Source organism: Stigmatopora nigra, chromosome 9 (assembly GCF_051989575.1).
Source record: "Stigmatopora nigra isolate UIUO_SnigA chromosome 9, RoL_Snig_1.1, whole genome shotgun sequence".
In the NCBI taxonomy this organism is placed as follows: Eukaryota; Metazoa; Chordata; class Actinopteri; order Syngnathiformes; family Syngnathidae; genus Stigmatopora; species Stigmatopora nigra.
In genome coordinates this window covers 2,761,716-2,775,567 of record NC_135516.1, presented here as the reverse complement: position 1 = coordinate 2,775,567, position 13,852 = coordinate 2,761,716, and the positions used below count along the sequence as shown (strand labels likewise).

The 13,852-nt window shown below is 37.1% G+C and overlaps 1 protein-coding gene across 1 annotated transcript; it reads left to right on the top strand.

Moving 5' to 3' along the window:
• Nucleotides 1–1,341: 1,341 nt before the first annotated feature.
• Nucleotides 1,342–8,415, top strand: LOC144201800 (solute carrier family 22 member 13-like). The gene is made up of 10 exons (XM_077724583.1): nt 1,342–1,783; nt 1,849–1,952; nt 2,801–2,955; nt 3,059–3,227; nt 3,304–3,427; nt 3,520–3,614; nt 4,079–4,293; nt 4,378–4,486; nt 6,438–6,644; nt 7,221–8,415. The coding sequence occupies exons 1-10, from the start codon at nt 1,412–1,414 to the stop codon at nt 7,288–7,290; spliced, it is 1,620 nt and encodes a 539-aa protein (XP_077580709.1). The 5' UTR covers nt 1,342–1,411; the 3' UTR covers nt 7,291–8,415.
• Nucleotides 8,416–13,852: the final 5,437 nt, after the last annotated feature.

The following is a 13,852-nucleotide window of genomic DNA, read 5'->3' as shown; positions in this document are numbered from 1 at the left end:
GGTCATCGATGGGTCTTCTTTGCCACCACTGTTGTGTTAACAGTCCAAGAGAGGTTGCCCATGATGTGGACTCCAAGCAATGTGAAGGAGTGGAGCCTTTTCACAAGTTCTCCACGATATATGTTGTGTTTGCAGAAAGGCATGAAAAGTTTGTTATTGTGGTGTTTAAGATTTTTGGCTTTCCACAATCATCTTTGCCCGCTGGCAGTCACAGCCACCCGAGATCAGGTAATGGTGTCATTAGCAAAGAGGGTAGGGAACAAAAAGTGAGTTTACAGTAAATTCTGTATCTGTATCAAACTCAAGTTTAATAGAAGAAAGTAGGCTACCAAGTTCCATGGTGGCGGTCAAATTGAGCCTGATTGACGGAGTGTAGTTTGTTATAGAACACTTGATTCAAGTTTGTATTTTTATTTATTATTCATTATTTAAGGAAAGTGAACATTTGTGGTCGTAGTAATAATCCAGTAATGCAGACAAGTGACAATAATCTATATTCATGTAGTACCATGCATGCAAAGAAGGATCACTTATCATAATAAACTTTTATCAATTTTTGTAAGTATCTTAATCTTGAAATTTGAGAGAACAAAGACTTAGGAATTTAAAATTAGAGAATTGAGATCAATAAAATTTTATGGAATATAATCTTTTATTGTTACTATAAACATAGTCAACCAAAGTTCAAGATTGTAAGAACACGCCGAACTAAATACATAAAGGTTTGACATGTATACCTTGAGATGACACAAGCAGCTGATTAGTAAATACTACACACAAAGCACTAGTCTGATGAGACAACGGAAAGAAAGCTAGTATGGGGAAAGACATCAAAACAGTCTCTGATCATGAAGCTATTTGCAAATAAACATACATCTATCAACATACAGGCAGAGTGGCCAGGCTTCGCCAGTCCCGCCTGCTTGAGCGACAAAACCTCTCCACTTTGGAAGCAGCTGTGGTGCCAGTTTCTCATGGTGCCTCTACTTTAATTAAACAAAGTAATTTTTGTCTAAAAGTGTCGCATGGACCGAAAAAATGAGCCCAAAGTTGCACTTTTTGACCTAAAAATGAGACTCCCAGTTAGAAATATCGATTTTTTTTTAAAAACTGAGGCCCAAATTAAAAAAATCGAGCGCAATAACATCCTAGAGCCGTATATCGTACATTTGCATTTTTTTTTTGTTCCACACCACTTTCAAATTGGATGTAGGGTGTTGTCTCCATTTTGTCCAATGTTAACGGACAAACGAACTAACGCACACACATTCTCAGAAATAGTAATATGTATAGATTTACGTGGTTTTAACCACACAATATGCATGGTCTCTCCAATCAAACATTAACTCCTTCAATGTTAAATATTCATTTGCTTGTGAGTTAACACAGTGATCTTCAACTTTGACTTAAAATGGTGTTTGGAGATATTCTGAGGACCATTGGAGATTTTGGAATTTTTCAAAAGACTATCCTTATTGCACTAACCTTACCTAATTTTTTACTACCTCTATGTTTTTCTAGTTTTCTTTTTATACAGTCGGATCCAGATCGACATTGTAACACAGACTGGATTCTCAAAGTTGCGCCTAACCTCACACAAGAAGAGCAGCTGAACCTGACCATTCCTCTGGAGCTGAATGGGTCTTTCAGCAAGTGCAACATGTTTGTTCCAGTGGAATGGGACATTGAAACCATAAGGGAACATGGCCTTAACAAGACCACAAAATGCCAGAATGGTTGGGTTTACTTCAACAGAATGTATGAAGCCACAATTGTTACAGATGTAAGTGATTGTCTTTTTTAAATGTAGTTAAATGTTATGTATTATTAAAGAGTTTTTCTATACAGTTTGATCTTGTCTGCGATAAGTCCAACATGCCTGCTGTTGTCCAGACTATTTTCATGGCTGGTATACTTTCTGGTTCAATCATCTTTGGGCCCATTCTTGAGAAGTAAGTTATAATATTATCTAATAACAAAAGTACTGGAAATAAACATGGTTGACCGTTCGCAAAAGCTCTTTTCCACTTGCCCTCTGTTAAGCTTTGTGACACCAACGCCACAAATCCATGTAACATACTCCACCGATATGTTAGCGATTTGTGCAGTGGAGAGTTCCAGTCCTATTATAAACATTTTCTAACGACAGGAAAACTACAAATAAAATAATCTAAATCTGCAAAATCACATTACCTTTTTTTAGATGTGACCAGAGCAGCATTGTGGATCTGTCATGCTCTTGTACTGTCTTTTACTTACTTACATATATATTGTATTTGTCAAATTTTAGACCAAATATGAGAATTTATATTAATTTACCTAAGCCTAATGTGCCAAGACTAATGGGCTCTTTTAGCATATATACATTTAAATGTTTTTATTTTATAGAAGATTGGTATATTTTTTTAATTTTTAAGTGTTCAGGGGTAGTATTAAAGATCGGGTATTTGTTCATTAGATTTTTCTGCCTGAATATTGTCATTGATTAGCAACTGTACTATGTAACAGTGCTCTCAAAAGAATTCATTTTGTACTTTAAAAGTGGTGAAATGACCCCAAAAAAATCACATCTCAATTTCACATTTTTACTGTTAAATTCTGAGTACGGCTCTCAAAGAATTTGAAAATAGGAATTGATTATTGCTCTCTGTGTCAAAAAGGTTCACGACCCCTGCTCTACAGTTTACACCATCAGGCAACTTTGTGCTTCGAAATGTTACATTAGTGCATAGTTTTTGTCTAAATGTGTGAATATCATGAGATGGGAATAAGCATTGCTTTTTTTGTTTGTCAATTTTAGATTGGGTCGTTTGAAAACTACACAAATTCCAGCAGTGGTCCTGTTAATATGCAATATTGTGTCTGGTGCATCTCCAAATTTTTATGTCTATATTGTGGCACAGTTTCTGGTGGGAGTTGGTCTTGCTGGCTATAGGGTTAACTCTACTGTCTTAGGTATGGTGGTAGGGGCTTCTTTTTTTCCTAATCTTATAATGCTCACAAATATGGTGGATTTTCCTTGTCATCTAACCACCGTGATAACATTTTTTTTTTCTAGCTACAGAGTGGTTAGGGACGACCAAAAGATCCTATGCCTCCTGCCTGTGCCAAATGTTTGCTGCCCTGGGACAGTGTTTCCTGGCCGGTGTGGTCTATAAAGTTCGTAACTGGAGAGTTGTACAACATGGTTTGGCAGGAGTCTCCTTCTTAGTTGTACTCTATATTTGGTTAGCACAAATGCAAAATGGGAAACAATTCAACATTATGGCAGCCAAATTACTCCCAGATATTGCATTCTTAAAGGTGGATTCCCGAATCTGTGCGATGGTTGTTGAGTCGAGGAAGGATCGAGGAAGCAAAGAGGTTGATTAGGAAAGTTGCAGCAGTGAATAAACGGGAAATACCTGACAATATGCTGGAATGCATTGTAAGTTTTATTTACAAAACCATTTCTCCAAAACTTTGGGTTTCACCACAGAGTCCAATTATTTGTTGTCGTCCTTCATTAATTATTTACAGGTGCACGACAAAGGAGAAAAGCAAAGTCAAGCAATGAAACAATTTTTCACCAATGCAATCTTAATGAAACATTTATTCATCCTTTGTTTCACTTGGTAAGTAAATTACTTTTAAATGTGTAGTTTTGCCATTTCATCTTGCACCTGTTATTATTGCTTTTGTCATCTACACCTGCATCTATGTGATACGTAACTGCCCGTAATTTAAGTGAGTTGGAGATGGCAATGGCTTAACTGATTCACTTTTTTGTTTTTCTCCATAAATTAAATTGCAATCTGTTTTTTACACCAAGTGCCTTCATTTCTTACCTCGCTACATGCTAACAATAGAAGAATTGTTGTTTCTAGTTTCTTTAAAACGTGGGAAACACTGCAGAGCCAGGTTATACATTTTTATTCGTGTCACTTAGCACTGGAAGATGAGATGAGATCAATTTCAAAATAAAAGCAATATGTTTGTTTTATTACTACATCAACACAATGAACACCAGCCAGTGAAGGGGACTACTTCTGCTAAGATTGGATTGACTTTATTCTTACTGTATATTTTCTCTTTTTAGGTTTTCATTAAATCTAGGCTACTTTTGTCTTATTCTCAATGTTGGAAAATTTGGTCTAGATATCTTTCTGGTTCAGTTCATCTTCGGCATCTCGGAAATACCAGTTCATCTTATCTGCATTTTGGTTTTGGAACTGCTTGGGAGAAAAATTACCCTAATTTTCACTGTTGTCACTGGTGGGTTTGTTTGCTTCTTGACCTTGGCTTTCTCACAAGGTAACTTGCTGATTCCATATATTAATATTAATATTGTTTTCCACCCATAGTTGTTTAATTCTACTGCATGTACTCTCATTCCAGGCAATAGTACTGTTATTACAGCACTTGTCACTTTAGGGAAGTTCTTTTTAAATGGGGCCAGTTCAGTATGTATGGTCTACACTCAAGAGCTGTTTCCCACTTCAGTCAGGTAACAAAAATATCATTGATATAATAAACTTATCTGTCATGAATTGAATGGTATTGTATCAATCTATTGACCTGTTTATCCATAGATGTACTGCATGTTTGTACTTTATCTTTGTACAGCCGTACCTCTACTTGCAAATGCCTCTAGGTACGAAAGTTTCAGGGCACAATTTTTTTTATATGCATATAGATGACTCGATTTACGAAAAAGATCAAAGTTACAAAATCCCCCCAAAAGTAAATGCATTTCCTTATCCGTTATTTTATTTTGAATTTCCCTTAAGCAAATAAAACCTACAAATGCAACTTGGCATATTTTCACACACAAAAGTCTCAGACAGACATGGGCAGAACAGAACAGATTGTAATGTATGCCACGATGATTTTACAGGAAATTTTGCCACTTATCTCCTTGTCTTCCTTCAGTGAGAGCATGGGGCGGCTGTACCCATTAGTAGGTTTGACAATGAGCATCCCTGTGTCCACTGCTTCTGTCGAACAGACATGTCCAGCCCGAAACAGAATCAAAACTTACGCCAGAAATACAACAGGACAGACTCGACTGTCAGCTTTAGCTTTGATGGCGATAGAAAAGAACTTCTTGATGGACCTGAAACGCACATGTAATATATATCTGAACTGAAATATTATTGAGAAAAGAAAGGAGGATGCATTTTGTGTATAGATAAAAGTAATTTTAGGTGTGTCAAATATGTCTATTTTCCTAAATATTTTTTTTTTAGGTTATTATTGATTATTTTTATTTGTCCAAGCTGTTCCTGCATTAAAGGTTTTATAGCCATAAAATACTTATTGAGGGTTGGATTAATTCACACAGCAATACTGAAGGCCTAAGCGTGAAATGCACCGTCCGCCACTGCATTTGGTGCATACGCACAAACAACAGGGATGCTAGCCTCTCGTTTACTGGGGTGAACCCCAACATACAGGCATCAAGCAGGGGGGGCGATAACTATGGTCACATCTGCTCGGCACCTCTCACCGTGAGTGACCCCCCTCGAGACGAGTGGTACCAGAACCCAAGCTGTGCGTAGAAGTGAGCCCGACTACAACGAGCTGGAATTTCTCAACCTCACGCACTTGCTACCACTGTGTTTCCTAAATGTATGTATTTTCTGTTATACTGACACCTTAATAATATAGTGGCTGTGGAAGAACAAATATGATCAGGGTCCGGGTTTTAACACGCCCTTTGATCCCAAAGGGGGGCGGCTGCTAAAAATCCCGATGTCAAGGACCATCCAGCCAAATGGCCAAGCGTGTGGCATACTAGGTTTTCATCACTCATGTGCCCTCCAGACAATGTAGGCCCCTTATGATGACCGACTGAGCAGGGGGTAGGCTGGGTTTACCGGTGTGCATCATCTTACATTTGTTTCCAATCACACGTCCTTCCTCTTTAAGCCTACACACAAGGTAATTTAGTAACCTGGCCTTGAGGGTCGCTGCATTCCCAACAGCCCCCTAAGCTCTGCTCCTGGACTGTAGCTAATTTTCTTGTTTCTTACATCCTTAACAAAAACAAACATTCTGACGAGGAGCTTTGGGATTTGGGTTTGCTAGTATGCCCCTCTGGTGAGATGTTCTGTCATGTGCCCTGAGCATTACCCAACTCAGCTATTCATTCATCTTCCATACCGCGCATCCTTGAAATGGATGCAGGGGTTGCTGGAGCCTAAAGCAGGTGACTTTGGGCGGAAGGCAGACTGGTCAACAATCAGTTGTAGGGCACACAGAGAGACAAACAATCATATGCACTCACAATTATCCCGCCACCAGCAGGAATTGAGCTCGCACCTGCCCCTTCCGAAGTCAGGCGAGTGAACCACTACACTACGAGGCGACACTACTCAGCTAATGATTAGTAATTATTGGAATGGACCAAGTTTGAAAATAATGTGGAAGAGACTGAGAACTTTTCTTCTCCTCAGGCAAACAGCTGTTGGATTTGGGGCCATAGCTATGAGAGTAGCTGGACTGCTGGCTCCAGTGGTCAATATGTTGGCCATATACCACAGTTCCATACCCATCATTCTTTTCAGCAGCCTTACAGTGTTCAGTGCCGTTCTAGATTTTCTTCTACCCGAAACCAGGAGAAAAGAACTGCCTGATTCTACAACTGAGTTGCAGGGCAATAGGTAAGCCACTTAATGAAACTGTTGGTATAATCATTGTTTTCAATTCATTCATCTTCTAAAACAAATATCCTCACAAGAGTGCTGGATCCAATTACTTATGACTATGGGTTGTTAATAGGGTACTCTCTGCTTTGATTAATTTGGTAGTATGTCCAGCTCACATTCTAAGATCAAGAGTTCAGTCCTGGTGCCCTCCTGTATAATGTTTGCATGTTCCCTTTGTGCCTACGTGGGTTTTCTTCTTTTGGGTTTCTTCAAACATCCCCAAAACATGCGTGCTAGGTTGACTGAACACTCCAAATTATTGACAGGTTGGCTTGTGACCGTTAACAATTATTTGATTCTATCCCCTGTAATTGATTGGCAATGGCCTCAGCCCTCCTGCAACCCTCCTGAGTATTTTTGGTAAAGATGATGGATGAAAACAATAACTGTTTGCTGCATTGGTTTTCAAAAGGTAATGATAAAGGTATTTTTTGCTGGTAAAGTGAACCGTTTCATATTAGACCTACTCAGAAAGTAAAATTGTGTTTCGAAGTTACCCAACTGTAATGTTTTGTCTTTTGTCCTTTACAGAAATGCTGCGAAGACAGGAACAGACATGGGCAAGACCCAGCAAAAGAGAACAAAATCTACCAAATTTTAATTGAAATATAGTTGTGTCTGTGTCTGCAAGCTTACATAACTCAGCATAACCAAGTAAATAATTATATATGGATAATCCTGTGCTCTCTCTGAGTACATATATGATCATTTTCATTTCAAGTGCTTCTGTCATCTAAAAAGCATTATCTAATCTAGGTAAAGTTTAGATCAAACGTAAAGTATTTGTAAGTGTTCTTTATTACATCAAAATTCAAGATTGTAGGCACGTATTGCCTCTAATTTCAATATTACATATCTACAAATATTTAGTTTTATAAGACTCTTCAATTTCACATGACATTTGAGGTCGAGATTATTATATTCCATTGGAAGTTTGCAAACAAACCATAGCCTTATATTCATTCATGGACCAAACTATTTGAACCACTGTAATTCTTTAAGAAAATACACAATTATTGCCACAAATCTATGCAATTACAAACCTGTTTATTTCTTGGATGTGTGGAAAAACATGGAAGAAAAAACATCATTTTACACAAAACACAAAATGGGCTGGACAACATTTTTGGCACCCATAACTCAATATTGAACCTCTTTCAGAAGCAATGACCATGTCAGTGTCTGCATGAGAAGAAGTGCTATGGCAAGATTCAGCAGACAATGACCAGTGTTGGGTTTATTCTGTAATACTATTATATATATATATGTGTGCATTTAATCGTTTTTGTATGAAAGGTTCTTCAAATTGTCTGAAGAGAACTTGGGGTCGTAATAAGTCACCGAGTCCTCGGGCCAAGGACTGTTGACCTGACATCTCACCCAGTCCCGGGCTCCGAGGTCTGTTATAACAAATATGACCTGAAGAACTGTTGATACCAGCGGATGGCTATCAATCACCTCCGGGAACACTCGCAGTGTTCCTACACCGTGATGTCCTTTCTCGCTTCTTTATGGAATTGTTATGTCGAATGAAGGCTTGTTTGTTCTTGCCTACGCAGTTGGATTAATCAGTAACCTTGTAATTGTTTTGATTTATGGCTTTAAAACTGTACGAGAAATTACTGTTCGGGAGGATAATTCTGAGATGGAGAAGAAGCCTGAATGTATCCTCACTTATAAGTTTACTCATCAAAGAGGCCTATTTAATTAAATGTCCATAATTGAATCAGATGTCTGTCAGCAGGGTTTTATAATTTTATTAAAGTATAATTATTTATGAACCTATCAACCAGGATTAGGATGAAGAATGTGTTCTTACTGTAAGAAATCTGCAGGAGGTCTTCATTATGGCACATAGTTTGCAACAATGTCTCCAGGAGATTGATGACAACAGGATTGGAGCCATTGAATTTGGTAATCGCAAAAAAGAAACAGCCGCCTCAACTCCCCATCACCGTCTTCCTTGTGCACCGAAAAACTTTCGCAAAACCCCCTCCTGGACAGATCCAATGCCCCTCGAATCTGACGTGCTGTCCAGGTGTGAAAAAAAACCTGAAAGTCCAAAACCCAAGACCTGATAACAACAAAAATAATATAAACTAAAAAGTTTGTCTTTCAAAACTTCACTCAAGTACAAGTAATCAAGAGTATTATTAGTTTTACATATCTAAGTGATTCACTCAACAAGTAAGGAGATGACCGTTGTGATTTTATTAATGCTTTATTACATGTCATCCGTTTGTGAAGTGTTTTGCTATGGCTGCTGCTGAATTAATATACATCAATTATGTTAGAATCAGACATTCAAGACACAAATGATTTGCATTATTTAGTATACTTTTTCTTCAAGAAAAACCATTTTGTAATTTTAACGTTAAACAGCACCTGACTCAATTACTATATTTTTTCAAAGAAAATAATTGCGAGGTTTATTTTCCTACCCCTAAATCATAAATAGGTTGGTAGGTGCGAATAAAATGATAAAGCTAATTACATTTAAACAAATGTAAATAATTGTTTAAAGTGCAATTATATTTTATAACATAATTTGTGATGTTAATCAGAATATTTTGTTTTTATTGTTAAGCACAAACGTGATCACGTTGTTGTATCCTGGAACCTAGGTATTATCCTAGCAAATCATCCAACAAGTTATTAGTTGCAGAATGCTCGGGATTATTTTTTCCCAATTTACAGTCATTAGTTGGGATCAAATCACTTGAATCTTGTGATTTTGGTAGCAACTGAATCTCTGATGCAAATATGTCGAGTGATAAAATATCTTCCTCAGGTACCGGACAAACAAAAGGTGTAGCTGAGTCAAGCAACCCAATCAGTGGATTAGCATTAGGGAGATCTGCACTGAATGGCATTTCAACCATTGCCAAAATATCATCAGATTTGCCAGATGGAAGACTGCTAACAGATTGTTCGGTGAACATATTGCAATTCGGGCTAAAAAAGTCAAAATTTGACTCTTGAATTTGAGCTTGGCTATTAGGAGTTAAAGCAACCAATCCTTCCTCGGTGACAGATTTAGGGTCAGGCACTTGCTCTACTAAGCCAAGGAGGTCGATGCAGACCGAAACTGGTTGAGTTTCAAGTAGGCAAAATCTTTCAGGAGATTCATCATCAATGTCTGAGCGCACTGGATCGATGGGGTTATCCTGCAAACTCTCCAGGGAAGTAATTTTTCCATCATTGTCATCAATGTTCATCTCTTTTGGCTTTGTTACATTATTAAAGAGCTCTTTTTCTTGACTTGTTTTTTTAACTAGAGGTTCATTAGAAACAGAACTGACACTAATAACTCTGCTTTGTGCAAATAGCTGTTCATCAGTGAACTCATGAGAGCCATTTGTGTCATGGAATGGAATTGCTTTGCAATCGCCTGTCTCCAAATGAACGATTGTTGGAATTTTCACCTCTAAGCTTATGTCACCATTGGGTTTTTCTTGTGGCTTATTTGTTTCAGTATGGACCAATTCACTCAGGTCTATAATTTCATTTTGTGGAATGAGTGGCAATGTTTTAACTGACTTGTCTTTGCTGCTATCCAGAATGATTGAGTCAGAATCAAATGGTACCTTTTGTAAGTCATCTTTTAAGACAAACTCCCCTCTATTCTTATCATCCTCGTGCATTTTGCGTTCATGGTCACATGATTTTGTGGCATCTTCATCTTTGTTTGTGGTTGACAGAGAGAGTCTTCCATGTAGACCGACACCAGAATTCTCTTTCTTGTCCTGTTGTGTCTGAGTCTTGGTAGTTTTTTCACTGTCACTCACTGCAAAGAGTTTTGACAAAGGACTTCTTCCTTTAGACCAAGATCCAAGCATGCGCTTTGATCTGTCAGTCTGTTTTACATAACATATTGGAGAATTTGTTTTTGCATTAACCTTTTTATTTGAACAGTGTTTGTTTGCAACGTTTGCCTGGTTGTCTATGCTTTTGAAAAAGTTGTGTATTGGTTTTGTATCAGATTTTCCTGCTTCTAACTCAGCAGAAATGTTCAGTGCCTTAGCTAAATCTTCTTTCGAAGAAGTGGAATGGTCTTTAATGTCGTCAAGTGACTCACAAAGAATGTTATTTTTTTCGTCCTCACTTTGTTGGAACCCTTGACTTTTATCTGGGCCAGTCTTTACTGTGGTTGATTCTCCTTTGGGCTTATGTCCATGTTGTTTATTTATGTGCTGGTCTGAATTATTATTGTCACAATTGGAATCCCCCTCTAATGGACCTGAGGTCAGCTGAAGAGTCGGATCATAATGAGAAATGTGCTGGTCTGAATTATTATCGTCACAATTGGAATCCTCCTCTGAGGGACCTGAGGTCAGCTGAAAAGTCTGATCATAATGAGAAATGTCAACATTTGGTGCAAACCATACACTTTTTCTTGATTTCTGTGAATTAAAATCGGATTTGTTAGGTGCTTTGTTCAAAATAGTTTTTTGGGTTTGTACAGCTACTGTCTCCTCCTCATTGGTATCTGATAAACTGTTATCCTTTTCCAGCAAATGTGAAGACAATTGATGTACTTTTGAAGAATTGTCTCCATAATGTTTAATTTTTGTGTTAGGACTCCTTGGTTTTGTTCCCTCAAAGACCAACTTCTCATCTGAAGTATTGTGTGCGGTATCAGATTTCCCCCTGATATGTTCTGACATGTCAGCATCTGTAAATGACAGGACTTTATCATTTTGTTTCACACTCTGAATATTTACATGAAGTGGCTTCTTCTGTGGTGGCCAGTCAACTTTCAGTTTGTTCCTGAGATCAGGTTGTTTGTGACTTCTCACTTCGGTCTCATGTGACTTTGTAAAAAATATTTGAGTAGATGAAATTCTGGAGGGAGTAGAAGTTTTAGAGATGTTCTTTTTCATATTTGGTGTGATGTCGAGCTCATCAATTCCCATATTTTTCTGAAGCCATTGGTCTTTATGCTGCACATGTCCGAATCCCTCATCATAATTGCCCTTTCTTTTAAAAAGCTGTTGGTAGTGGGACATGCAGTAGAACTCCCCATAAAGCGAGGAATAGTTGTTAATGCTGCAATTAGGATAAAAATTAGTTTAGTTTAGATTGTAATTGAAATACTGACTAAATTGATTATATGGAATTCTCACATGTTTCAAATATCTCACCTGAGCTTCTTCTGACAGTGTTTACAGCAGAAACAGTTGTTGTGAAGGATAAGTTTATTAACCACCATTTTTTCCATTGGATAGACTGGTGACAAACAGGCTGAACACATTTCCTTGACAGGAGAAAAGAACTGTAATGATGGGCACAAATAAATGTAAGTCAACAAGAAATTGAAATTATTAAGGGTAGCAACACAGGAATGTTACGAGCCAAATACTTTGACAAGGCACTGTATGTGTATGACAACATATTCACACGATATACTGTGTGGAAGTGTTGCCTCCATTAGTTTAAATGTTTTCTTGAGTTAAAGGCAATATTTTTTTTCGACAAGCTGTACCATGCTATTGAAAGTAATAGGAGGGATCTTGGTGTGATTATAGTATCAAGAGTTCGTTGGAATAGGAATTAATGCCTTTATGAGGTCCTTTTTTATTGGTAAGAATGCAATAACAGAAGTGTATAGTGGAGGGACAGCAAAAACTTGCATCTTATGATTATTTCAGGGATGGACCAATTCAAGGGGGGCCTGAATGATTGATTCTATTGTAACTGTCAACAGTTTAGAAAACTCTATTGTGAAAAGGCTAAAAGGAGACGCCAAAGAGCCTCATTCAAATGTGAAAATAAAATGAAGAGCCTTTAAAACTATATTTAAGATGCCGAACAATACGATCTGCAAAGACATGTTAATGTCTGTTTTTTAATTAGTGGAATGACGTGCTGGCAAATACGCTAAGTTTGTGTGTGTGTGTGTGTGTGTACATACACACACACACATATATATACATGCACATACATACATACATACATACATACGTACGTACGTACGTACATACATACATACATACATACATACATACATACATACATACATACATACATACATACATACATACATACATACATACATACATACATACATACATACATACATACATACATACATACATACATACATACATACATACATACATACATACATACATACATACATACATACATACATACATACATACATACATACATACATACATACATACATACATACATACATACATACATACATACATACATACATACATACATACATACATACATACATACATACATACATACATACATACATACATACATACATACATACATACATACATACATACATACATACATACATACATACATACATACATACATACATACATACATACATACATACATACATACATACATACATACATACATACATACATACATACATACATACATACATACATACATACATACGTACGTACAAACGTACGTACGTACGCACGTACGCACACACACATGTGCACGCATATATACATACACACATATATATACATACATGTATGTACGTACGTACGTACGTACGTACGCACGTACGCACGTACGCACACATACACACACATACACACACATACACATGTGCACACATACATACATATATACATACACACATATATACATACACACATATATATACATACATACATACACACATATATATACATACATACATACACACATACATACACATATACACACATATACATACATACAGACACACACATATGTACATACATACATACAGACACACATGTACATACATACATACACGCACATTTTTCTTCAATCCATTTGTCCTGAATAAAATAGAATATATTGTTTAAAATAGTTTTGTTTTTCTGCAAGCATCAAAGAGATAATATTCAACACTTCAAATGGGGTGGCATGACTCTGGTAGAGGAGTCATCTTACAACCCCAAGATTCTGAGTTTTCTCCCCTAGCCTGATGATCATGTCAAAGTATTCTTGAGCAAGATACTTTAACTCCTGATGCTATACCATCAGATGATGAATGAGGTGAAAGTGTCAAAGAACTGTGAGTGCCTTGCAAATGTAAATGTATGTTGCTTGTAAAAACCCATTCACCACTTTTACAATAAAATTCAAATTCAATTAAAATGTTATTTTTTTCACACCAACTTAAACCA